The sequence below is a fragment of the Bos indicus genome, chromosome 1 (assembly GCF_029378745.1).
Source record: "Bos indicus isolate NIAB-ARS_2022 breed Sahiwal x Tharparkar chromosome 1, NIAB-ARS_B.indTharparkar_mat_pri_1.0, whole genome shotgun sequence".
NCBI classification, from domain to species: Eukaryota; Metazoa; Chordata; class Mammalia; order Artiodactyla; family Bovidae; genus Bos; species Bos indicus.
The window spans coordinates 135,728,134-135,755,480 of NC_091760.1; the positions used below are offsets into that span (position 1 = coordinate 135,728,134).

Sequence of the window (27,347 nt, forward strand, 5' to 3'; positions counted from 1 at the left end):
AAGGCAGGACTGAACCAAGAGTAGCTTCCCTGATGTTGTTCCAGACAAAGGACTGGTTTGTTTTCAATTCTGAAAATGGTACTTATGGAAAACTGCTATGTGACCAAGCGATTTTCTGTTTTTTTCTTTAAATAAAGCTTATTATATTTGCTTCATTATAAAGCAAATTTATCAAAGGAATGAGAAAGATGTAGAAAAAATGAGATGAAAAAACTCACATTTCCACCACTGAGAGATCATCTTTCTAACATTTGCTGTATGTTTAGTCTTAAAAAAATTCTATGCCTTTTGAAAAATTGTGAATATTATATAAATACATATATGTGTGTGTAATCTATAAGTTTGTCCTATTTTTTATTTGACATTATGACATAGTGGTTTCTCATTATTACAGATTCTTTCTGAGCATGAATTTTAGTGACCATGTCCACCCCCGGAGCTGTTTCCCCATGTGTTTATGGAGCCTCTGCAGCTCGGCTGTCTCCTCCGGTGGTGGGCAGTCCAGCCTCCATCCTCGTGTCTTCAATGGGCAGAGCCTGACTCCAGCATGGCATGGAGCTCCGTGGCACATGGACCCAGCAGCAGGATGAGGTCTGTGTTCAGAAGACGCAGGTGCCGAACCACACTCACCTCTCACCTTTACTCCTCTACTTCTTCCAAGTAGTAACCACGAGACCTGCCGAGCAAGGCAACTTTGAGGTTATGTGAGATTCTGGCTCTGAGGCCGCTCTCTGAATTGCCTGGTGTTGTCCAAACCTTGGTTTATTGGATTCATCAGCGTACTTTACCTGTGAGCAACAGGAAGCCAAGGTCAACACAACTGCCTCACAGACCTGCAGAGTCCAGATGCTGAGGTCCAGTGGGACCCAGAGCCTGAGGGACACAGTCACAAGCCTCAGTGACCTTTGTCCCACATTCCTGCTCCTTCAGTGGCCACATCCTGGGACAGATTCACCCAGCACCTGCGCCCTCCCCCACCCCCGCATCCAGGAAGGCGTCCCCACTGCTGGCAGCCCCGGAAGAAAGCATGCTCTCCCGACTGCTCCAGCAGAGGCCCAGGCCCCATGCCCTCTGCCCCAGTGGGGCCCACCCACCTACACTCATAACCTGAGAGTGGGAAGGGGGGAACCAGGAGATGTGGGGAAGGGTCAGCAGGAGATGTCCACTTCGCTGGCCATCACTCCTGCCACTGTGGCCAGAGTCAGGTTCTCAGAGCACCTCAGTGTGAGGGAACTGTGGATCTCCCGGGTCTTGGGTTCGAACACTCCCGGTGGCCCTCCTCCTCCTCCCCCATTGGCTTCACACGGAAACAATCAACATTCTCTTCCCGAATTCCCAGCAATGGGGCCACACCCCTCAGTGCTCCCGCCTGGTGACCCATGACCAGGGAGGAGGCCTCACGGAGAGGAGATCACTGGAAAGTGACCTCATCAGGTGACTCAGCACCCGAGGAACACAGGCCAGGGTGTGTTAGGGACCCCAGCCCAGTTGAAGGACCCCACAGAGCTCTAGAGGCCCCAAAGTTACCGCTGAGAAATCAGAGCTGTTTCTTCCTGGAAGGGTGGGGGCGGCAGAGGACAGACTGGGGAACTGTCAGAGGAAGGGTTGGCTGCATCAGGTCAGGTGCCCCAGAAGGCGCAGGTCTGTTTATCTGGGAGGTAAGGTGTGATCAGCGCAATGGGGGATCCCAGGTGTGGTGGGGGACTCTGCAGACAGCAGGGCTCCTGTTCTGTCTCCCGGGGCATCCTGCTATCTCTGTGTGTTTGTCCTTGGTCCCTGCCCCGAAAGCTCACAATCCACCTGATATGGGGTCCGTCCAAACAGCACAGAGGGTGTGTGCACAGCCAGGTAGGACCCATTCCCTCTAAGAGGAGCAGAAAGAAGCAGGCCTCAGAGAACCTTTTGGAGCCCTGGTGGGTAGGAGGGGAAGGAAAGAGGGAGCCAGAGGCCTTTCTGATGAAGAGGCCCCAGATCTGGACAAATACAGGAGGAGGAGATTTGGGTCAAGAAGCAAGACTGATAAAAGAACCAACTGCCTTCAGAAGCCAGGTGGGAGCATGAGGCCAGACCTTGACCCAGAGCCTTACAGGGAGCAGAGGAGGATCCGTGCCCCGGGGGACAATCAAAATTGTCCAGGCTGGGTGGGAACTTTCAGAAATTGGAAAAGTGCTTAGCACACCCTCCGTCGGGGCTCCCGTGGATTGACCCTGCTGTGGACAATGTGAAGATTCAAGGAGAGGGCGGGGTGAGGAGATGTCTCTGTGTTTGTGTTGCAGCCCAGGCCTCCAGCTCCCAGGCAGGGGGTGGTGGGGGGGTAGAATTCCAGGGCGGGGACCGGGACGCCCAGCTTCTCCTAGTGCACGTGGAGGGAACGAGGCGACGCTTCAGTGGGGAGAGTGGAGAGGGGACCTGGGAGGGCGCCTCACTCTGCGGTGCCCCTCCTGGACCCCCAACTCCATCCCCACCATCAGGAGAGGGGGGGGCTCCAGTTAAGCTCCTTAGGGACAGGCAGGTTGGGCCTTTCATGCCTTCAGCCACCTCAGGCCTGGGTGACAGGTGACCCCCCCCACCCCGCATGCAGCTGCCACATTGGGGGCTGGATTAAGGGTCTCCTTGGAGAAGGAAATGGCAACCCACTCCAGTGTTCTTGCCTGGAGAATCCCAGGGACGGGGGAGCCTGGTGGGCTGCTGTCTATGGGGTCACATAGAGTCGGACACGACTGAAGTGACTTAGCAGCAGGCTCCCTCTGGGAAGACATTTCTGGAGAAAGGAGGCCTCCTAAGGAGAAAAGCAGGGAACAGCTGAGGATGGAACAGGGCCTAGGAGGGAGCACTGCTGAGCTGGGAGAAAACAACCACGCTGCCAGTGATGATTGTATCGAGGGCTTGTGAGTCCCGCTCACTCCTCATGCAGCTCCGAGAGGCCGATGCTGCACCAAGAGGTTGAGCGACTTGCCTTAGGCGACACAGCCAGTAAGCTGACAGGGCAGAGAGAAAAAGGGGTCCCTCTCTGGACCATACAGGTGCGGATCAGCTCTTTCTGGGAAGGTGCCTACCCGAGGCCTCTGACCTACAGTTCTTTCTCCAGAGCTGGGGGAGGGGAAAGAGCTGCAGATCAAGGCAGCCACATCACCTGGCACCCGTGGGTCAGCCTGGAGGTGTCTCTCTGAGTTCTGGGGCTCTGTTTGAGCCACTGGAAACAAGAAAGACCTTAGGAGGTCCCCAGGACCTGGGTGGACTTTACAGCAAGTCGGGCCATTTCCCCTGGGGGCCGGCCACCCTCTGCGGGAGCCAGGAGGGATGTCATTGGTGAGGAGAAGAGACCTAAATGGTAGAAATATAGCAGGAGGCATAATTTTGAATATCACAGAGAAAAATATCTAGCAGTGTTCAAATGACACTGCTGGCCATCAGTCCTAAGGCAAAGAGTTTTTTTGCAAAAAGTTATCCATCAAGTCCCTGTGTATAAAAGACAAAAGTTAGAGACACCCCCAACATTCAACAGCAGTGGGGCTTATATAACTCCTGGCTGTCCACACAGCCATTCAAAGAATGGTGACAAGCCCCTCGCAGCACGGAAAAATGCTTATTGTAAAAAGTAGGAGCCAAATAGTACACTGTGATTTTTCTGGGTGAAAACATGCTTATTGGAAAGAAACAGGAAAAATAGAAAAGTCAGTAAAGGTTTAATAGTGGTGCCAAATGATGGGTGGAGTAGAGTTCAAACACAGTTAAATTATTTTTGAAAGACTATAACCTAAAGATTAACAAACAGTTCAAAAACAAACGCCATGGCAAAGAGACAAAGCACTGGTTTTCTGGTTACTTGGCAACATCCATAGGACAGGATCCATGGGCCTGGGGCCCTCGCACGGCAGGATCAGGAGGTTGAGGTGAAGTCCGTGCGCTGCAGGAGGCTGGCTGGTGATCACACAGGAGGACTGGCTGTGATAACACCGCCTGGGGACAACCCGAACCTGGCTGGATGGAGCACAGAGGATGGGGGCCAGCTGGGGCTCCTTGCCCAGGGGGAGGAGTGCAGAGTCAGGGCTGTGGGGGTCTCTCTTCTTCCTGCCTCTGCTGAATCTCCTGCCATACCTCCTCTCAAAGCAGCAAGTAACCTGCACTGGGTGAGCCCCAGAGCTGGAACGACATCAGGCCGTGAGAAGCCCTTCCAGGAAGAAGGCAGACATGCCATCAGTGTGCCCACCCTGAGCAAACACTGGTGTCCCACAGGTAACACGCAATGCAGCTGGGGTCCCAGGAGTGGGACACCCTGCCCCTCCCTCTCTTTGCTGCATTTTCCCGTGGGGAGAGGGGAGCAAGGTCAGCCCCGAGTGAGGCCCAGGTGGGCTGCTGCAGGTGCCGCAGGAGGGAAGGTGCGGGTAGAGAAGAAAAGCGTGAAGGGCCCTCAGAGCCGGACTGAGAAGGATCCCAGTGGCCCCAGGCTGTGCTCAAACCCCCACTCAGGCTGGTGTGCTGCTGGCAGCGGAGGTCCTGAGGGGGCAGGGATGGGTGAGGCCCAAGGTGGGTTTCAGACCCCTGAAGGGCCCTCTGGTGGGGGAGGGGGGAGCAGGGGATGCACTTCGGAGCTGAGACTCTGCTCTGAGCGGCCAGGGTTTGAATTTTGGCTCTGCCACCTACTGGTTGTGTGGCCGTGAGCAAGTTATTTTAACCTCTCTAAGCCTCAGTTTCTCCAAATATGAAATGGCACTAATAAAAGTAACTCCTCTTATTGGGTTGTTCTGAGGATTAAATGAATCAGCTTTGTGCCAGTGCGAGGCAAGGACTGTCAACGCTGAGCGTTTGTTCAATAAAAATATAAACTAGTGGCCAGAGCTTCACAGGGGACGAGGCTGCCACACCAGAGTCAGTTGGATGCAGAGATACCCTGCACCTAGTGGGGTGTGTAGTCATTGGGGGACCCCTGCCCCATCCCAACCCCACCCCACCCCATGCCCATCACCTTGGCACACAAGGAGCTAGGTGGGCGATGAAGTGAAGTGAAGTGAAAGTCGCTTAGTCGTGTCCAACTCTTTGCAAACCCATGGACTACACAGTCCATGGAATTCTGCAGGCTAGAACACTGGAGTGGGGAGCCATTCCCTTCTCCAGGGGATCCTCCCAACCCAGGCAGAGTTAGCCCAAAATCATAGTTAAGTCCAAACTGTCATAGATCTCCATCTGTGGCTGCAGGAGTGGTGGGTGTGGCCCCGGGGACCGATAAACACACCAAGGGGCCCCTGGCCACTCAACAGTGACAACAAGGCCGACTAGGGAGGCCTAGGGTAGGGGGTGGAGGCGGCGGAGTGGAAGGGAGGGCAGCGGGAGTGGGGAGCCTGGTATGCAGGCAGTAGCGGCTTGGAGGCCTCTGGAGCAATGAGGCCTTCCCCAGTCACTGGGTCTTTCTGGGATTCATTTCAGCTCAATTCCACTTAATAAACATCTTAAAGCTACAGGATATGGTTGGCGAAGAGAATGAACACAGAAGCTTTGTCCCAAAGGGCTCACAACTGACTTAGAAGAAGAGACCAAGCTCAATCTTGCCAACCACCGGCGCCCACTGGGCACCAGCAACTCCCACACCAGCACTGGGAAGTTAGCACGGCCTCATGCACACTTACAACAGCCGGGAAGGGGCACAGAGGCACCGAGAGGTGATGCAGGCCTCTTTATTAAAGTAACACAGCTTGTGAGGAGGGGCAGTGGCGTTTATGTGTGACTCGGGGGTCTGTGCCCTCAGCAACACACGTATCGTCTCCACTGCTACCTGTGATAATAAAGGCAGGAGAAACACATGGAGTGTGTTAGGAAAGAGCTCCAAGCCTCAGTTTATTCACCTGTGAAATGGGCACAATGACCTTTAGTTTCCTTTAGTTCTATTGTTGTTATGGGGGCCCAGAACAGATAGTAACAGGAGCCACCCTTGAAGGGCAGAAACCAAGTGCTACAAGGCAGGGGGAGGAGCATGAGCCAAAGCCCGAGAGGAACGTAACTGCTCCAGTTTCAGGCGGAGAGGAAGTTTCAGGGCTAAGATGAGAAGCTGCTTGGCTCCTGTTTTTCTCCTCCCCTCTGCACCCCTGGAGCAAGTTCTACTGGCCCCTGTTTGCACTTTCTCCCTCTCAGGTCTTCCTCAGGCCACATAGTCTGGCCTCTGCTCGTATCACCCATCACAAACACTCCTGCCAAGGTCCTACTGCCAGTCCAATGGCCATCCTTGGATCTTATCGTCCCTCCTCAGCATCCCAGGCATGCTCCTGACCTCCTCCTCAGAACACTGCCCTGGGGCTCTATCAACATGCGGACGTGCGTTCTGGGGTTTGCTCCTCTCCATGTTGGACTCTTCCCCTCTGTCTCCTTTGCTGGCTTCACCCACTGTGCCACCTGGGTGTTGCTGGGGCTGCTCCCGGACCTACTTCTCCAACACATGCTCACCAGGAGACACATCTGTTCTAGAGGGTTATCCACTGCCTCCATGTGGATACCCAGCCCCCGAGCTCTAGCCCAGCATACCCTCTGAGCACGGGACCCCTGTGCCAAACTGCCTGCTGGATCTTTTCCCTGCACGAACTCCAGGCAATCTGAACTCAAATGAGCCTCAGGGACTCACCACATTCCCCCAGTTGCTGCAGCTCCTGGGCCCCTCTTCAGCACTCGGCATCACCAATGCAGGTTGCCCAAGTCAGACCCTGGGAGTCATCCCTAACATCTCCCTCATTGACACTTGGATGCCCAACATCTTTTGTGCCTTTCCTTCTTCCCCAGAATCATCCCCATTGCTGCAGAGCTCCTGGGATGTCTTCCAGACTGCCCCACTGCACACTGACCCAGCTGCCCCATAGGCCCAAGTAAAATGCAAACCAGCATGGTCACTCTCTGTTCAGAAGCCTTTAAAGGCACTCTATTATGTTGGGCAGAGAAGGCAATGGCACCCTACTCCAGTACTCTTGCCTGAAAAATCCCATGGATGGAGGAGCCTGGTGGGCTGCAGTCCATGGGGTCGCAAAGAGTCAGACACGACTGAGTGACTTCACTTTCATTTTTCATGCATTGGAGAAGGAAGTGGCAACCCACTCCAGTGTTTTTGTCTGGAGAATCCCAGGGACGGGGGAGCCTGGTGGGCTGCCATCTATGGGGCCGCACAGAGTCGGATACGACTGACGCAACTTAGCAGCAGCAGCATTATGTTGGAAATAAGACCTGCACTTCATTGCATGCCACTCGGTGTTCCACCTTCTTCACTGCACACCTCTCACTGTCTTCTGGTCTCAGTTCCAGCCAGGCTGAAATCATGGAGTAGATTTACCTTCCTTCACTCTAATCCTCCCAATCCTTACAGACCCTAGGGCTCAGCTTGAAAGTCACCTCCTCCAGGCAGCTTTCTTGTTGCCCTTCTTTTGTGTTCCCACAGCCAATGTACACAACAGATCTTTCGCTACGTTATGCTGATGCGTTCTCTTCTTGCTCCCCACCCTGAGACCTGAGAATCTTTGGAGTCAGGAACCGTCCTTGCGCTTTGTTTTTCTAGTGCTGAGAAGTATTTGCTGAAATCACAGGATCTGAAAAGAATCTTAGAAACAGACGCTGAGGGTGTTCTTTTAGGGGAAATGGGTTACTGTAGACACTGAAAGGAAGCAGTCAGATATTAACTACAATTCTTAGCCTCCTTCTAATGGGTGACTGTGTGACCCAGTTTGGGCCGACAAGATTTAAGGAAAAGTAGTTGAGCATGCCGGAGAAGGCAATGGCACCCCACTCCAGTACTCTTGCCTGGAAAATCCCATAGACGGAGGAGCCTGGTAGGCTGCAGTCCATGGGGTCGCTAGAGTCCGACATGACTGAGCGACTTCACTTTCACTTTTCACTTTCCTGCACTGGAGAAGGAAATGGCAACCCACTCCAGTGTTCTTGCCTGGAGAATCCCAGGGACGGGGGAGCCTGGTGGGCTGCCCTCTATGGGGTCGCACAGAGTCGGACACGACTGAAGCGATTTAGCAGCAGTAGTAGCAGCAGCAGTTGAGCATGCACAGGAGAGATCTGCTTCCCTGATGTGATCACAGCCCCTTCCTATTTTCCGTCTTCCACCTCCTCCCTGGAATTAGGAGAGGAAGCTGGTAGAGGAGCCAGCCATGAGGACAAGAAAGTGAAAATGTTAGTCGCTCAGTTGAGTCTGACTCTTTGTGACCCCATTCACTGTAGCTCTCTAGGCTCCTCTGTCCATGGGATTTTCCAGGCAAGAATACTGGAGTGGGTTGACATTCCCTTCTCCAGGGGATCTTCCCAACAGAGGGATCTTCCCAACAGAGGGATCAAACCCAAGTCTCCTGCATTGCAGGTGGATTCTTTGCCATCTGAGCAACCAGGGAAGCGCACACACTAAAGAATCTTGAAGGGACCTAGGTCATGATTCTGGACTACCTACCAGCGTCTTCTTGTTATGAGAGACCAGTAAAACTCATTTAAGTCCCAACTTCAGTTAGCCCAACTGTTGGGTCTCCACTACATTTAGGTGAACTCCCCCTAGGAAAGGTAGGTGATGGCAGATAACCATCTGTGGGCATCTGAATAGACCTTTCCTTTAAAGATGATGCTAGTCCTGAGAATGGGCAAAGGCAAGATTAATGGAGGAGGAAAAGGTGGGGTTGGAGAGGCTGACCCTGCCTGGGATTCTATCAGAGGACCACAGCAAGGCCTCACTCAATGTGTGAGGAAGATGCTCTAGTGATGCAGCCCTAACATGACCATAACCTTGACCTGGGCCTTCTCTGCTAACTGCTTGGTCTCACTTGTGAAATGAGGCTGTTAGAATAGATAACTTTTCAAAGGTACAGTGCTATAAGTCTGGACTTTGGAGTCAGGAAAGCAAGGTCCATCTTCATGGCTTACTAGCTATATGACTTACAGGCAGTCTTTTTGGTTGACCTCATCATCATCTGTAAAATCCAGGTTATAACAGTGCTAATAACTGTTGGGCTAATGCTGGGGTTCTGTGGCATCACATCTGGGAGTGCTAGCAGAATGCCTGGTGGAGTCCACCATGGCTGCTAGAGCCCAGTGCCCAACACATGCTGAGTGCTCTGTAGGGGGCCATTTTTGTGTTTCAAATTCTCCAAGCTGGCTTACTAACCACTGCCTTTTCGTGTTTCCTCTGGGTCTGGGCCTGCTGCAGGGCTCCCAAAAGCCTCTCTGGTTGACTCTTGATCTGTGGGTGAGAGAACTGGCCCAAAGCCACCTACAGTCCAATGGCTTTTCCTCCAGCACTCTGTGCTGTTGTGTCCAGGGTCCTGGGGCCACAGGTGGAAAGGAGAAGCCCCTGGACACAGACAGCCCAGACCAGGCCCAGAAAGGCATCAATCAAGCCTTGGGTAGAAATAAGAGACCTACTTGGTCCATCTGTCCTGTGGCTCCTGTCTTAGCCAAATCTCCCTGGGAATTGAGGAGCGTCTTTTCCTGGGAATAGGTGGGAGGGGGGATGTGTGTGTGTGTGTGTGTGGGGGGGGGGGGGTGGTGGCTTGAAAACGTTGGCTCTTCGAGAATGACAGGAATTAGGCAGCTGGAAAAACACCTCCAGAACTAGATTTCTTAGTGCAGCTGCTTTGGGCAGAACCTTCTTACCCTTCCCTTGGAAGTCTCACCTTCTTTCTCTTTCCAGCACTATGTATCTTGGTGGAAAAAATCTTAGGGAAAAAAAATTAAGCGTCTGTTCTATTCCAGCCCTGAAAAGGAGATCAGTGGGTGTACCCCGTTTGTCCACGGCCCCACTCTCACCGCTCCTCCCGACTCCCACCCTCTTGGCAACACTCCAGGCCAGAGCGAGCCAGGCTGACACTTGACAGCACCTCCAGTTTACCTTGGCTCGGGTCCAGCCCGGGGCGGCCCCCACTTCTCCACCTTTGTTACCCGGCCCCTCTCTAGTGCAAAGAGCAGTTTAAACATAAATCAGTCCTCGACACAAACAGAGCCTCAGCGAGTCTCAGAGCCATCACCGGAACTGAGAGCCCAGGTTTTCGGCGAGTGCAAACAAGCAGAGACCGGCTCTGTAAATCTCCCAGATCGCATCGGGAGGGGCGCGGAAGCTCCCCCTCCCTTCACAAACTTCGGCTCCCCTCCAACCACCCTGGCTCCCGTTGGTTCCCTCAGCGCCCCTCGCCCCCGCCTCCTGTCTTCTAGCCTCGTAGCCCTGCCCATCCCTTCTCTGGCCCCCTCGAGTCTGCGGGCCCGCGGCGCCCACCCTGCCACGCCAGCGCCCCGGGTGCCCCCACGCTCTGCAGCCGGCTGCTCCCCCTGCAGACCTCCCTCTCCCCGGCCCGCCACCCCCGCCCCCACCCTCCGGCGGGCGGGACCTTCTCGAGGGGCGGTCGAGCCTTGCGGGTCCCAGCCCAGCTGCGGACGCAGAGACAACTTCGGCCGGAAAGAGGTCAAGCGCCGCCGGCCACCGCGTCACACCTGTCTGAGGGGGCGGCGGCGGCGGGGCGGGGGCTCGCAGCGCCTTTGACACCGAAGGGAAAGAGGGAGGAGGGAGTGCGCGTTTCATCATCGGCGGCGGCGGCGGCCACTTATAAAACTTCTAGGCGCGCACCCTCGCGCTCAGTCTCCTCCGGCCACCGACACGGCGCCCGCCACCCGCTGGCCGCCCGCCCCAGCCCAAGCGCCCCGGCCCCGCTCTCCCGGCCTCCCGCCCCGTGCTGCCGCCTCCATGGGGCTCCTGTCCAAGCCCGGCGCGCGCCAGGGTAGCGCCGCCTCTACTGGCCAAGCCGGCTGCAGTCCCCGCTCTATCTTCAGCAACATTAAGGTGAGCGGAGAAGCGGGAACGTCGAGCCCGAGCCGCACGGGGCGCACCGTCGGCGCGGTCCCGGCGTCGGTGCTGCAGGCGCCTGGGAGGCGCTGAGGGTGCGGGCGCCCACCCTCGCAGTCCCTCGGTCGGTGCTGCGCTCCCCAACGCATCTTTGCGGACCCCGCACCGCGGGCAAGGGGGCGCCCTGCCAGGCAAGCCGGTGCTGGCCGTGTGTGCGTGTGCGTGTGTGCATGCGTGTGTGTGCATGTGTGTATGCATGCGTGCGTGTGTGTATGTGTGCGCGTGCGCTTACTCACACGCCCTCCTCAGGGTAGGAAACGGCGATGCAAGTTACCTGCTTATTGGGCCAGCTCTATTCAGGTAGTCTTGGCACTAGGGTAGGGAATTGCCCAGTTCTTTGAACAAGAACATCTCCGGGACACGGTTTTGGGCTCCTGTGACAGTTACTTTGTTAAGGGCGTGGGCTTGGAAGTGCCTGGTCTGGCGCCTTGTAGGGAACAGGCTGTGGTCCCTCTGAGATGAAGATCAGAGCCGGTTTCAGCTTGAGTGGGTGGCAGAAGAGCCATTCTCCACTATGCTTTCCCCGTCCCTGAGGGCGGCAGCCAGCGCGTGGGCTCTGCTACCTGATCGGGCTGCTGCCTGCAATGTTAAGAATTCCCCCGAGGCTGGCAACCTACACTGCAGCTCTTGGACCAGCTTTCCAGGTCCGGAACTAGCCCCCGGAAAGCAGCGGCTTTTGGTCTATGCAATAAAGTCTAGGCAGGTGCCTGGCAAGTTATGGGGAGTGGGTGAAGAAAAGCTGGGTGTAGGCAGTTGTGTGGTGAGGTTGCTTTCCTCCACTCACAGGTCCAAGAGGACTGGAATGGTGGAATCCACACTCAGGCTTTTTTGCCTCTTCTGGGAGGGCAAAATGCACCTCCTGTGGTAAGGATGTGGGAGGTAGTGGAGCCCAGGTCAGGTTTCCTTGGAGTCAGGGCAAATGGTGCAGACAGGTTGTTTATGGCAGTCACACAGTCAGATTCGGGGCGGTAAAGCCTCCAGTGGTACAATTAAGGGGGACCCAGAACACACGAAGGGAGGATAAAGGTCTCTCTGGGCTGGTTTTGCGTCCAAAAGAAAGGGATCTGGAGATCACATTGTTAGCAATAGAGCTGGGCTCCCCACTCCTGCTTCTCTTCTTTCCCCATACCACACTAGGCTGAATTGATTCCATGGTTGGATGTAAGTAAGACAGAAATTTTGAGAGAGTTTAAAATAATACTCAAATCTCCTCACCTTTGGCCAGACCCTGATGAGAACACTGTGTGTGGTTTTGGTCCCATCATTTTAAGAAAGTTTAGAAAGGTTTCAGCAGAGAATTGTGGAAAAATTTGGTGTTTATAAACTAGGAATTGGGAGGAAAGGGCCAGAGTAATCATCAGGTGGTCTGAAAAGAAAGAGGCCCAGAAGGGAGCCAGACTGAGGCTAAGTCCTCTATTTTCACCACTCGTAGTGTTGGGAGCAGGAGGGACAGCTCATAGCCAGGGTATCCCCAAATGAAATTGATCTGTTTAGACCCGCCCTGAGTCTCTAAAATAAATGAGTTTATGGCAGCAGTTTCTTTGAAGATCTATAAAAATAAGATAATTTATCACATGCTGATGATTTAGTCACACGTGCCCGAGGCCTGGGCCCAGGCCAATTGGCCTCCTTAAGACTCATACCAGTTAAAAGTTTTTCTGATCTCTGAAAACCAGAATTTTTTCAATCATTTCCTCTCTTAATCCATAGTAATTCTAAGGCCAGAGTTAGGAGCAGCTTCCACTTAGCTTCACTTACCAGCTTGAAAACAGGTAGGAAATTTGATATCTCAAGGCAAATCTGGGGGCTGGAATTCCATTAGTTAAACTCCCTGAAGCCTTTTCTTCCAGGGGACATTGCTGACATGTGGGGGCTTTGCGATTTGATGAGAGATTTCCTCCTCCCAATAAGAAGGTTGGTGGCTGCCCTGCACCTTCCCAGGGGGTGTGGACTGCACATGTCTTGTGACATGTGTGATATGGGAGGAACAAGGGACACCCAACCTAAGGACCCATCATTTTTCCAGGTTCCTCATTGTTGGGACAGATTGACCAATAGGCTTTAGGTGTGCATGTGTTTAGATGCTCAATCATGTCCAACTCTTTGCAACCCCATAGACTTTAGCCCGCTAGGCTCTTCTGTCCATGGGATTTCCCAGGCAAGAATGCTGGCATGGGTTGCCATTTCCTCCTTCAGGGGAACTTCCTGACCCAGGGATCAAATCCTCCTGCACTGGCAGACAGATTCCTTACCACTGAACCACATGGGAAGCCCAGTAGGCTTTATGACATTCCTGCAATACCCCACATACCATATGGTTTGGGAAAAGGCATGAAACAAGGGGACTAAGACCCAAGCCTCATGCCATCCCCTTACTTAACTAGGTGACACAGGAAAGCATTCCTGAGCCTCAGAGTCCTTAAGTGAAAAATACTGGGTAATATGAACAATGCCTACCTCCCGAGGGCTGGTAGGGGAGGGCTTCCTAAGAATTATGTGGAAAGAGGCAGAGGAAACAGCTTTGTAAATCATGCTGGGCTTTCTGGTATTGGCATCACTGTGAGGTCAGTTCTTGCCTCAGCAAACAAGACTCAGCATACAAACGTCATTTCGGATCTATTATTCCACCAATTACACCTCATTCTGTGAGACACAGTTAATAGTTAAGAGAAACTGCCATTTATAATAATAATATCCCCAAAATAACAATAGTAGCTAACAGCAACGGATCTGTCTGAATGTACTTGAACTATGGAAATAGTTTACCCACATGCAATCCTCATTACAGCTCTATCAACTTTATACTGTTACTGTTCCCATTAGTGATGAGGAAAACAAGGCTTTGTGAGGCTGGTCTCTTGGGTGTGGATACATAGGAAGGGTGGTGTGTAGAGGAACCAGGAATCTGAGCCTCCGGAGTCAGAGCCCCGAACCCTAACCCCTGTGTGCCTGGCCCTGTCTATTGCACGGTGCTGGTTAGCTCTGTATAAGCACATGGAGATACCTTGGATGTACTTATTCCGAGCAGTCAAGGGTTTCCCCAGACTCTGGTGACACATCCAGTTGTAACCAGTGGCTGCAGCTCAGATGTGTAGAGGCGCTAACAGGTTCAGATCTCTTCATTCTCCCTGGTCTCATTTCAAGAGCCTGGTGACTCTCAGGCGTGGGGTGAGTTTTTGGTACCTCCTTCTGCAGGAGTCAATACAATTGTTATTTTCTCTGGAGAGTCACTGTTGCTTCTGACTTGTGTGCATGCCTGCATAATTGCTCAGTTGTGTCCGACTCTTTTGTGACCCTGTGGACCGCAGCCCACAGTGTTAGTGAACAAAATCTTGTCTTTCGCTGCCCACTGAAGCCAAATAAAAATTACAGAGACAGAGTCTGGAGGATATAAAAAGGTAGCTTTAATCCTCAGCTGGCTGAGAGGGCAACATAGTAGGCTCATGCCTCAAGAACTGTGCCATCCCTCCTGAGGAGGGGCCTGGGGTTTATATGCAGTTAAGGGTCAGTGATGAGGAACAAAGGTGTTAGGATCTTGTCATCTTCCTCTTGCCTTGTTTCAAAAATAGCCGTAGGCTGGCTTCAGGTAGCCTCTGGCAGTCTGGTGGCCCAATAGTTGGGTCCATTGTGTATTTTTACTTGGGCCTTCTTTCTGATACAGAAAAACTTCTGAGGGTTGATCTGCCAAGAGAGTGCTATAAAGGTGAACACCAAATACAGGATGTAATTGGCATAGAACCAAAGGATAATAGGTGCAAAATGTAGCTTATGCAGAATTAGGGGGCAGAAAACCAAACTTATTTACAGACATGCAGAGTTAGGGGGCAAGAAAGCAAGCTTAGTCACAGAGCACAGATTAGGAACAGTTAAAAGTAAAAACTAGGAAAGTTTGGGACTGTTCACTGTTCTCTCTATCTTCTTTGTTCTCAGGAAAGAGAAAGAAAAACTCATTCCTCATTTTTCCTTTTCACTGCAATACCAGGCTCCTCTGTCCATGGAATTCTCCAGGCAAGAATACTGGAGTGTGTTGACTTTCTCTCCTCCAAGGGATCTTCCCAACCCAGGGATCAAACCCACATCTCCTGCATTGGCAGACAGATGCTTTAGCACTGAGCCACCTTGCTTACAGCATTCTTTTTTTTTTTTTTTTTTAACATGTAATGCTTTTTAGTAACATAAGGCTAATTAGAATGTTACTGAATACAAATTATAAACACATGTTTTTAGAAATAATTACTGTGTGTATTATATTTTTTAAACTTCTTTTCTTATTAAATAATTTTTAAATTAAGAAGTAGAGGACCTGCTCCCGAGAAGGCAATGGCAACCCACTCCAGTACTCTTGCCTGGAAAATCCAATGGGCGGAGGAGCCTGGTAGGCTGCAGTCCATGGGGTTGCAAAGAGTCGGACACGACTGAGAGACTTCACTTTCACTTTTCACTTTCATGCATTGGAGAAGGAAATGGCAACCCACTCCAGTGTTCTTGTCTGGAGAATCCCAGGGACGGGGGAGCCTGGTGGGCTGCCGTCTATGGGGTTGCACAGAGTCAGACATGACTGAAGCGACTTAGCCGCAGCAGCAGAGTACCTGCTCACCAGCTATTGTCAGGGGGAGCAGTTCAGCATCCAGAACTCCTAAGCTCCAAATTAAGAACAGGTTCATTCAATGTTTATGGGGCACGAGTCGGGGAGGTGAGGGGAAATCTTGGTGGCTAACATATCCTAGCAACCTCAAAGAGATCTGTTGCTTCTTAAAATGAAACTTTTGGAGCCAAACTGGGGTTATCTTATAGAAGGAGTGGTTGATTTGGTAATTGCTGCCCACGAACTTTCACACCCAGGGTCCCAGCCTAGCGAAATAATGGCTGTCCTGTCAGTGGGGGTGAAAGGCGGGGGAAGAACAGTGGGAAGAAGGAGATTTCACAGCTGGGCCTGAGTGGCTCTGGTGACTCCCCCCAAGTGAGGGAGGGGTGCTTTGTTCTGGCCTGTGTCCATAATGTCTGGAGGCTTCTGACCCCCAGCCGTGGGGCAGCAGCTTGGGCCTAACCTCTCAGTTTCCAGAGGAAAGTGCTACATCCCCACAACCTGCAATCCATGCCTGGGGAGACTCTGAAGAGAATCCCCTGGGCCAGAGAATGCCCTCATCCCCCTATGAGTTGACATGCTTTCCTTCCTGGGCTGTTTCTTTGACACAAGGGACAGCGTATGTTATTCTCTCCAGGGTGTCTGTCCCCTGAGAGGCCCACCTTGCTCTGCTTATGGGTGTGTTGGGGGTCGAGGAGGGAGAATTATGGGACTGGGTGGGGTGGAGGTCAAAGGTTATTCAGATCCTTTCTTCCTGTGACTGTGCCTCAAGCCCTTTCCTGGTTTTCATTTTGTCTCCTGGTGATGAATTTAACAAGTGGAAAGTGAAAGTGAAATTCGCTCAGTAGTGTCCGACTCTTTGCGACCCCATAGAGTGTACAGTCCATGGAATTGTCCAGGCCAGAATACTGGAGTGGGTAGCCTTTCCCTTCTCCAGCGGATCTTCCCAACCCAGGGATCAAACCCAGGTCTTCCACATTGCAGGGGGATTCTTTACCAGCTGAGCCACCAGGGAAGCCCAAGAATACTGGAGTGGGTAGCCTATTCCTTCTCCAGCAGATCTTCCTGGTCTAGAAATCAAACCGGGGTCTCCTGCATTGCAGGCGGATTCTTTACCAACTGAGCTATCAGGGAAGCAAGTAGAAGAAGGATTTATTTTGAAATAATTACAGATTCATAGGAAAAATGGTGCTGAGAGGACCTATGTACTTTTTACCTGGTTCCTTCCAAGGGTTTCACCTTACACAGCTGCAATGTAAGGCCAAAAACAGGAGAGTGAGATTGCAGTACTGTGTGAGTGTAGTTCCAGGCCATTCGATCATGTGTACAGGTTCAGGGAACTGCCATCCCTCTGCTTTAAGACTGTCCCATTGCCACCGAGATCTCCTTCTGACAACCCCAATGTTCTCTAGCACTGTAACTTTGTCATTTTGAGAACATGATATAAATGAATCATGAAATATGTGTGTGACCTTTTGAGACTGCTTTTTTCATTCAGCATAATGCCCTTGAGACCATTCCAAGTTGTTCCATGTATCAATAGTTTGTTCCTCTTTATTGCTGGATACTGTTCCAAGGCATGGATGTTATCATGATTTGTCCAGCCATTCACCTACTGAAGGACATCTGGATTGTTTCCAGTTTGGGGCTATTACAGATAAAGCTGCTATGAACAATCATGTATAGATTTTTGTGTGGGCATAAATTCTCATTTTGTTAGGGTAAAAACCCTAATGCTGGGAAAGATTGAAGGCAGGAGGAAAAGGGGATGACAGAGGATGAGATGGTTGGATGGCATCACTGACTCAATGGATGTGAGTTTGAGACAGCTCTGGGAGTTGGAGATGGACAGAGAAACGGCGTGCTGCAGTCTCTGGGGCCGTGGAGTCGGACACCACTGGTTGACTGAACTGAACTGAAAAACCCAGGAGTGCATTTTCTGGGTTGCATGGTGGTTTCCTGTTGATTTTTTTTTCTTAAAGAAACTGCCAAACTATTTTCCAGAGTGGGTATAACACTTTACATTTGCACTTGCAAGGTTTGAGAAATTCAGTTCCTCTACTGAATTTGATGTTGTTACTGTTTTTTATTTTAGCTATCCTTTTTTTTTTTTTTTTTTGAAAGAATTCCTCCCCTACAGAAGGGCACTGCCTTCTGTAGTGAAAATAAACTGGATGACCCCATTTTTATACAACAATAGAATGTCAACACTGGCCAGAACCTCCTCCAAATGAAAAAGGGACCCAGAGAGGGGTGGTGACCCCTGCAAGGTCTCAGAGAAGTAGGAGTATTTTAGCTGTTTGAATTGGTGTGTAGTGAGATCTCAGTGTGGTCTTTATTTGCCTTTCCCAATTGGCTGGCGCTGTTGAACATCCTTTCATGTGCTCATTTGCCATGTGTATACCCTCTTCAGGCTTCCCTGCTGGCTCAGTTGGTAAAGAATCCGCCCACAATGCAGGAGCCCGAGGTTCAATCCCTGGGTTAGGAAGATCCTGTGGAGAAGCAAATTGTAACCCACTTCACTATGCATGCCTGGAGAATCCCATGGTAGACAGAGGAGCCTGGCGGGCCAGAGTCCATGGGGTTGCAAGGAGTCAGACACGACTGAGCGACTAAACAGCAACAGCAGCAATACCGTCTTCACTGAAATATGTGTTCATATATTTTGTCCCTTTTCTTATTGATTTTTGAATTATTGTTTTGAGACTTTTTTTTTACATAAATGAGATACAAGTCCTTCATTGGGCATATTGTTTGCAAACATTTTCTCCCAGTGTGTAGCTTTTCATCCTCTCAGCAGAATCTTTCACAGAGAAAAAGGTTTTGATTCCAATAAAGTCTAATTTATCAATTTTTAAACTTATGGATCCTGCTTTTATTGTTGTCTAAAAACTCTTCACCAAATCCTAACTCATAAAAGAGAAATCCTGTGTTTCTTCTAAAAGTTTTATACGTTTTTTTTACATTTCAATCTGTGACCCATTTTGAGTTAATTTTTTGTATAGATGTGAGGTTTAGGTCAAGGTTTCATTGTTTTGCCTGTGGTTAGGAACAAATAAATGGTTCCTACACTGTCTGTTGACAAGACTGTCCATACTCTACTGGATTGCCTCTGGGTCTTTGTCGAAGATCAGTCGGCCATACTTGTGTGTGTCCGTTCGGGCTTTTCCATCATGCTTCATTGATATATGTGTTTATCTCTCTGCCCACACCACCATGTCCTGATTACTGCAGCTAAACAGCAAGTCTCACTGTCAGGTTAAACTTGACTTTCATCCTGCAATGGTGTGATTACCAAATCTTATCACCCACTCAGTTTCCCTTCTCCTTTGCCTTTTACGAAGAGTTAAGAGCAGATTCAAAGCTTGCTTTTAGTAACTGGATGGAATCTTATGTATTTACATGCTCCAGCTTTTCTTCTGGCTTGAGCTGAATGGTTGTCTTTTCCCTTGAATTTGATTTTTCAGTATATGTTTCTAAACTTTTTCTATTCGTAATAACAGCCCCGCAAAGGAGGTATAAGCATTTCCATTTCATGCTTGAAATCTAGGTTCATCCAAGGCCACATATCCAGTCAGTGGCAAAGCAGGAATTCCCACAGGTGTCAGCTCACTCCAACCCCCTCCTTCCCATGGCCACAGAATGCCTCTCAGTTCCAGATACTCTTGTCCATGAACATTTGGGTCTGAGCTTAGTGATCTCTGAGGTCCTTTTAGGTTCTCAGATTCCCACCTCATGCTAACAAGTTGCTGATTGAGATGAAACCAGGAGTAGGGCCAGATGGATCTGAGCTTTGCTGGCAGATCTGCTCTCAGTTCAGTTCAGTTCAGTCACTAAGTCGTGTCCAACTCTTTGCAACCCCATGGACTGCAGCACGCCAGGCCTCCTTGTCCATCACCAACTCCCAGCATTCACTCAAACTCATGTCCATCGAGTCGGTGATGCCATCCAACCATCTCATCCTCTGTCGACCCCTTCTCCTCCTGCCCCCAATCCCTCCCAGTATCAGAGTCTTTTCCAATGAGTCAACTCTTTGCATGAGGTGGCCAAAGTACTGGAGTTTCAGCTTCAGCATCAGTCCTTCCAATGAACACCCAGGACTGATCTCCTTTAGGATGGACTGGTTGGATCTCCTTGCAGTCCAAGGGACTCTCAAGAGTCTTCTCCAACACCACAGTTCAAAAGCATCAATTCTTCAGCGCTCAGCTTTCTTCACAGTCCAACTCTCACATCCATACATGACTGCTGGAAAAACCATAGCCTTGACTAGAGGGACCTTTGTTGGCAAAGTAATGTCTCTGCTTTTCAATATGCTGTCTAGGTTGGTCATAACTTTCCTTCCAAGGAGTAAGCATCTTTTAATTTCATGGCTGCAGTCACCATCTGCAGTGATTTTGGAACCCCCAAACATAAAGTCTGACACTGTTTCCACTGTTTCCCCATCAATTTCCCATGAAGTGATGGGACCAGATGCCATGATCTTTGTATTCTGAATGTTGAGCTTTAAGCCAACTTTTTCACTCTCCTCCTTCACTTTCATCAAGAGGCTTTTTAGTTCCTCTTCACTTTCTGCCATAAGGGTGGTGTCATCTGCATATCTGAGGTTATTGATATTTCTCCCGGCAATCTTGATTCCAGCTTGTGCTTCTTCCAGCCCAGCATTTCTCATGATGTACTCTGCATATAAGTTAAATAAGCAGGGTGACAATATACAGCCTTGACGTACTCCTTTTCCTATTTGGAACCAGTCTGTTGTTCCATGTCCAGTTCTAACTGTTGCTTCCTAACCTGCATACAGGTTTCTCAAGAGGCAGGTGAGGTGGTCTGGTATTCCCATCTCCTTCAGAATTTTCCACAGTTAATTGTGATCCACACAGTCAAAGGCTTTGGCATAGTCAATAAAGCAGAAATATATGTTTTTCTGGAACTCGATTGCTTTTTCCATGATCCAGCGGATGTTGACAATCTGATCTCTGGTTCCTCTTCCTTTTCTAAAACCAGCTTGAACATCAGGAAGTTCACGGTTCATGTACTGCTGAAGCCTGGCTTGGAGAATTTTGAGCATTACTTTACTAGCTTGTGAGATGAGTGCAATTGTGTGGTAGTTTGAGCATTCTTTGGCATTGCCTTTCTTTGGGATTGGAATGAAAACTGACCTTTTCCAGTCCTGTGGCCACTGCTGAGTTTTCCAAATTTGCTGGCATATGGAGTGCAGCACTTTCACAGCATCATCTTTCAGGATTTGAAATAGCTCAACTGGAATTCCATCACCTCCACTAGCTTTGTTCATAGTGATGCTTCCTGAGGCCCATTTAACTTCACATTCCAGGATGTCTGGCTCTAGGTGAGTGATCACACCATCGTGATTATCTTGGTCGTGAAGATCTTTTTTGTACAATTCTTCTGTGTATACTTGCCACCTCTTCTTAATATCTTCTGCTTCTGTTAGGTCCATACCATTTCTGTCCTTTATTAAGCCCATCTTTGCATGAAATGTGTTCCCTTGGTATCTCTAATTTTCTTGAAGAGATCTCTAGTCTTTCCCATTCTGTTGTTTTCCTCTCTTTCTTTGCACTGATCACTGAGGAAGGCTTTCTTATCTCTCCTTGCTATTCTTTGGAACTCTGCATTCGATGCTTATATCTTTCCTTTTCTCCTTTGCTTTTCACTTCTCTTCTTTTCACAGCTATTTGTAAGGCCTCCCCAGACAGCCATTTTGCTTTTTTGCATTTCTTTTCCATGGGGATGGTCTTGATCCCTGTCTCCTGTACAATGTCATGAACCTCAGTCCATAGTTCATCAGGCACTCTATTTATCAGATCTAGGCCCTTAAATCTATTTGTCACTTCCACTGTATAATCATAAGGGATTTGATTTAGGTCATACCTGAATGGTCTAGTGGTTTTCCCTACTTTCTTCAATTTAAGTCTGAATTTGGCAATAAGGATTTCATGATCTGAGCCACAGTCAGCTCCTGGTCTTGTTTTTGCTGACTGTATAGAGCTTCTCCATCTTTGGCTGCAAAGAATATAATCAATCTGATTTCGGTGTTGACCATCTGGTGATGTCCATGTGTAGAGTCTTCTCTTGTGTTGTTGGAAGAGGGTGTTTGCTATGACCAGTGCATTCTCTTGGCAAAACTCTATTAGTCTTTGCCCTGCTTCATTCTGTATCCCAAGGCCAAATTTGCCTGTTACTCCAGGTGTTTCTTGACTTCCTACTTTTGCATTCCAGTCCCCTATAATGAAAAGGACATCTTTTTTGGTATTAGTTCTAAAAGGTCTTGTAGATCTCCATAGAACTGTTCAACTTCAGCTTCTTCAGTGTTACTGGTTGGAGCATAGGCTTGGATTACCGTGGTATTGAATGGTTTGCCTTAGAAACGAACAGAAATCATTCTGTCGTTTTTGAGATTGCATCCAAGTACTGCATTTCGGACTCTTTTGTTGACAATGATGGCTACTCCATTTCTTCTAAGGGATTCCTGCCCGCAGTAGTAGGTATAATGGTCATCTGAGTTAAAATCACCCATTCCAGTCCATTTTATTTATTTATTTATTTATACCTAATAGCTCCTTTTTATTTATTTATTTTAATTTTATTTATTTATTTATTTTTTAAATTTTATTTTATTTTTAAACTTTACAATATTGTATTGGTTTTTGCCAAATATTGAAATGAATCCACCACAGGTATACATGTGTTCCCCATCCTGAACCCTCCTCCCTCCTCCCTCCCTCCAGTCCATTTTAGTTTGCCGATTCCTAGAATGTTGACGTTCACTCTTGCCATCTCCTGTTTGACCACTTCCAATTTGCCTTGATTCATGGACCTGACATTCCAGGTTCCTATGCAATATTGCTCTTTACAGCATCGGACCTTTCTTCTATCACCAGTCACATCCACAACTGAGTATTGTTTTTGCTTTGGCTCCATCCCTTCATTCTTTCTGGAGTTATTTCTCCACTGATCTCCAGAAGCATATTGGTCACCTACTGACCTGGGGAGTTCCTCTTTCAGTATCCTATCTTTTTGCCTTTTCATACTGTTCATGGGGTTCTCAAGGCAAGAATACTGAAGTGGTTTGCCATTCCCTTTCCAGTGGACCACATTCTGTCAGACCTCTCCACCATCTAAACTGCCCGTCTTGGGTGGCCCCACACGGCATGGCTTAGTTTCATTGAGTTAGACAAGGCTGTGGTCCGTGTAATTAGATTGACTAGTTTTCTGTGCTAATGGTTTCAGTGTGTGTGCCCTCTGATGCCCTCTTGCAGCACCTACCTCTTACTTGGGTTTCTCTTACCTTGGGCGTGGGGTATCTCCTCACGGCTGCTCCAGCAAAGCGCAGCCACTGCTCCTTACCTTGGATGAGGGGTATCTCCCCAGGGCTGCCCCTCCTGACCTTGAATGTGGAGTAGCTCCTCTCGGCCCTCCTGCGCCCACGCAGCCACTGCTCCTTGGACGTGGGGTTGCTCCTCTTGGCCTCCGTCCTGCTCTGAAACCTGGCAAAAGAGGAGGATGTGGGCTCGTTGGGTTGTCTGCAATTAATCCCAGCTCTCTTTGTTTAGAGGACCTTGATTCCCTGGAATGGATTAAATTTGATCAGGAGTGATGGATGAAACCAAGGCCCAGAGACTCAGACTACACTGCAGGCTGGATGGATGGGATGATGCTGTGCAGTGATCAGCCCTCTCACCATCTCCCCGGCCTCGTCACCTTGCTGGGTGGAGGTGCAACCGAGGCTGTGGGTTGAGCAGAGAGCACCAGCTGGGGCAGTAACCCGAGGACTGTGACCTGTGGGACACTCAGTCTGGTCAGCATCGGCACTGACCCCTACAGGGTTGACCTCTGCCTCTACAAATGTGGGAACATTAACCCTTTCTTGAAGATTTAGTGTGTACCCAAGTCCTTTAGGACCCTGAGAGTCCCGATGATGAGTTTTGTTTACCCAAACATCAGCCTTAACTATATATGTTCTGAAGTGTGTCCCATCCAACACCCTTGGGAGGTGCTGGCCTGGAGCACAGAAGGCCTCAGTTAAAATGCAGATGGCACCAGGGGAACTTCAGTAAGCTAGTGGCTGGCCCTGAATTCTAAAGGAGTGACCAGATCTCCACACTGGAGGAGGACAAGGGGATGAAGGTGGGTTCTGGAGATGTGGTTTAACTAACAGTGATTATTACATTTCTGTGGTAGTTGACATTTTATCCTAGAATCAAGTGAATTTTATATTTTTCTCCCACACAATGTATCTGTGTGCTTCCAAATAATATGTTGTGTCTACCTCCAAATGTTGTAGTAACGCTGATGCTCCAGGAAGCCACACCATGTTTGGCTCAGGTCGTCCAGATGTGACCCCAGGTAAAGTTTGGGAAATGATACCCCAGGCCTCAAGTTAGAACTGGTTTATGTGATTAACTCACTCAGCCAGCTTGTTGGGCATGGAGGGAACGATACCTAGGAAATGTCAATGGGACAGGTATGGGGTGCAGATGCAGGCAATTCCTGGGCTGAGCCCATGGGACACCCCAGGAGAGGAGCTGGCTAGAGGGTGCATGAGGCCCCATGGGCTTCGGGAGAGGGGGTGCCTGGTTGGGGGCAGACAGCAGGCAGCAAGGGCCACACTGGTCCTGCCCCACTGGCTGCCTGAGAGATTGCAGGATGAATTAAACTGTTTTAGAAGTCCTTCCTGCCAGAGTCCAGGCCCTTATGAAATTGCCCTGCTTTGCCTTCTATTCACAGTGCATTTGAGGGAATTGCGGGGAGCTAAGCATCACTCGCTCACAAGCCTGTACAGCATGTCTACGGTGGAGGCACGTCCCCAGACGTCACTGGTTTCACTCAGCTCCCTAAGAGGCCCCCATGTTTCCAAGAAACAATGATCTGTAGCGCCCTGCCTCTCAGTGTGACGCATGGCCTCAATTTGTGTAGGACCGAGGGGGTTCCCAGCATGTAGACTTTCAGTTTTTTTTATATATATAAATTTATTTTAATTGGAGGCTAATTACTTTGCAATATTGTATTGGTTTTGCCATACATCAACATGAATCTGCCATGGGTGTACAAGTGTTCCCCATCCTTCAGTTTTAAAACTGAAGATGTTCTGGGCAGATGGGGATAAGTTGGTCACCCCACTGCCTCCCTTGCTGTGACATTTTACAAGAATGGACTTCCAGCCCCTGACTATAGGGTGGGAGAGGAGACTATGGCAGGTCAGGGATGGTACCCAGGATGGAAATAAGCCTCACGGCAGGAAGGAACTGGAGGCTTCCAGGAGAAGACGGGTGGTAGGGCCCACTTCTCCCTCTTGTTTGTACGTGGAAGTCCTCCGGTCTGGCCCTGCCTTCGTTGCCCGTTATGACTTGTACAACATTTTAAACTTACTGTGTAGAATCCATACAAGTAATGATAAACCTGAGCTATAGAAACACAGCGCCAGAATGGAGCGGCGCAGCGGCAGAGGTTTTGGTATGACCAGGATGCAGATCCACATGTTGCTAACCGATCGAGTGAGGATCACCCCAGTGCCCAGGGCTCAAGAGCCCCTGTGCTGTTCACTCATTCATCGCCCATGCTCGCAACCTTATCTGGTGGGGCAGGAGTTTTGCTCAGCATATCCTCGAAGACAAGAATGCGCCTTGCAAGAGGCGAAAAATGGAAAAAGATGTCCCAGTGCTGCCCTAAAGCCTGAGAAGAAAGATGGGGTGTCCTTCTGTGCTGAACATGCCCGTGGGAATGCCCTGGTTCTTCATGCTCAAGCGAAGAAGACCAGTCCAGGGCTTGTGGGTGAAGCATTCTTGTGCCAGCTGAGCTCACATGCTGGGACAGAGCTGGGTCTTAGACTCCAAAATGTAGCTGCAGTGAGGCCAGCCAAATTTCGAATGTGCTGGCATCTACATAGCTGAAGAAGTGGCCTTGATTATGCGTGAGAAGCTTATTTGTTTGCAATTTTTGTGCACTGACCAGGTCAGGAAGCAACAGTTAGAACTGGACATGGAACAACAGACTGGTTCCAAACAGGAAAAGGAGTACGTCAAGGCTGTATATTGTCACCCTGCTTATTTAACTTATATGCAGAGTACATCATGAGAAACACTGGGCTGGAGGAAGCACAAGCTGGAATCAAGATTGCCAGGAGAAATATAAAAAACCTCAGATATGCAGATGACACCACCCTTATGGCAGAAAGTGAAGAGGAACTAAAAAGCCTCTTGATGAAAGTGAAAGTGGAGAGTGAAAAGGTTGGCTTAAAGCTCAGCATTCAGAAAACAAAGATCATGGCATCCGGTCCCATCACTTCATGGGAAATTGATGGGGAAACAGTGGAAACAGTGTCAGACTTTAATTTGGGGGGTTCCAAAATCACTGCAGATGGTGACTGCAGCCATGAAATTAAAAGACGCTTACTCCTTGGAAGGAAAGTTATGACCAACCCAGACAGCATATTGAAAAGCAGAGACATTGCTTTGCCAACAAAGGTCCCTCTAGTAAAGCTATGGTTTTTCCAGTGGTCATGTATGGATGTGAGAGTTGGACTGTGAAGAAGGCTGAGCCCCAAAGAATTGATGCTTTTGAACTGTGGTGTTGGAGAAGACTCTTGAGAGTCCCTTGGACTGCAAGGAGATCCAACCAGTCCATTCTGAAGGAGATCAGCCCTGGAATTTCTTTGGAGGGAATGATGCTGAAGCTGAAACTCCAGTACTTTAAGGGCCACCTCATGCCAAGAATTGACTCATTGGAAAAGACTCTGATGCTGGGAGGGATTGGGGGCAGGAGGAGAAGGGGACGACAGAGGATGAGATGGCTGGATGGCATCACTGACTCGATGGACGTGAGTCTGAGTGAACTCCGGGAGTTGGTGATGGACAGGGAGGCCTGGTGTGCTGTGATTCATGGGGTCGCAAAGAGTCAGACATGACTGAGCGACTGAAATGAACTGAACTGAACTGTACTGACCAGTTTAAATGGCTTCAGCATCTGCTCAAAGAGAAGAAGCAATGTTACATAATTACAAAGTGGAACATGCAGCTCTAGGTAGTCTCGTGAGTGGCCCGGAGAGACTTCTGGCCAAAGAACGAGAGAAGTTAAAGCATCTAAAATGTCTTCAGTGGTATTGTCAGCGCTGTGGAGTGGAAGCCTTACCACACAGGCAAGCCGAAGGAGCGCAGAAAGCTGGCCGCACACAGTGCTGCCTGACAGGCTCATACCACTTGCTCCATTCAGAGGTGCTTGGTCTTTGTGGATTCCAGTGACCGGACACTGCCTTACTTCTGTATGTCAGGGCACAGATCAGGCTCTCTTCAATGCTGCCAGGGGTGTGAACAGGTACCGTGCAACAAACCAGTTCCCATCAGCCATTCTGAGGCTCCTTTTTGCTGCCCACTGCATTTCAAGTTGCCTCAGACGTATAAGCCCGAGCTGTGGGTGATGGTATGCAGTGCCCTCCCTCACCCTTGCGTTTTGACCCTTCACTAACCCTTGAAGATCATCTGGTGAAAGAAATTGCTGAAGGTCCAGTGGACATTTTGGGCCACATGCAGATTGCTGGAGATGGGTGCTGATCACAGGGATCTCAAAATTCTGAGACAGCCTCTGCAACCATTGCCTCAGAGTGTCCAGAACCCACCCGTGTCAGTTGATCCTGTGTTTCGGAAACCAGTTGACTTTGGGGGATTTGTATTTCCCATTCTCTAAGGCAGTATTTCTGACCCTCTCTCACTAAAGGACAAGCCAGGCTACCTTGTTTTTCTTCTGGTTTATTGAATGCTATATAGTCTAACCAAATGTTGGGGGCAGGGGCCAATAGTGTCTTTAAATTGTGATGTTTTCCCACTCTAGGCAAGGAAGAGAGTAGGTGATTCCTGTCATAGCTGCCGAGATTGGAGCTGTGCCTAAGGGGAAAGGGAT

General features: G+C 49.7%; 1 protein-coding gene and 2 pseudogenes across 1 annotated transcript in view; all 3 read left to right on the plus strand.

Annotated features, from left to right (window-relative positions):
- The first annotated feature begins 10,399 nt into the window (after positions 1-10,399).
- The window catches only part of SLCO2A1 (solute carrier organic anion transporter family member 2A1), an 89,347-nt gene continuing 72,399 nt past the window's right edge, over positions 10,400-27,347 (plus strand). The window contains exon 1 of the mRNA XM_070794633.1: positions 10,400-10,792. Within this exon, the coding sequence (XP_070650734.1) occupies positions 10,697-10,792 (96 nt within the window). The 5' untranslated portion in view covers positions 10,400-10,696. The remainder of the gene's footprint in view (positions 10,793-27,347) is intronic.
- On the plus strand, positions 16,174-26,443 carry LOC139184545 (KAT8 regulatory NSL complex subunit 2-like; annotated as a pseudogene).
- LOC139182218 (KAT8 regulatory NSL complex subunit 2 pseudogene) lies at positions 26,333-27,079 on the plus strand (annotated as a pseudogene).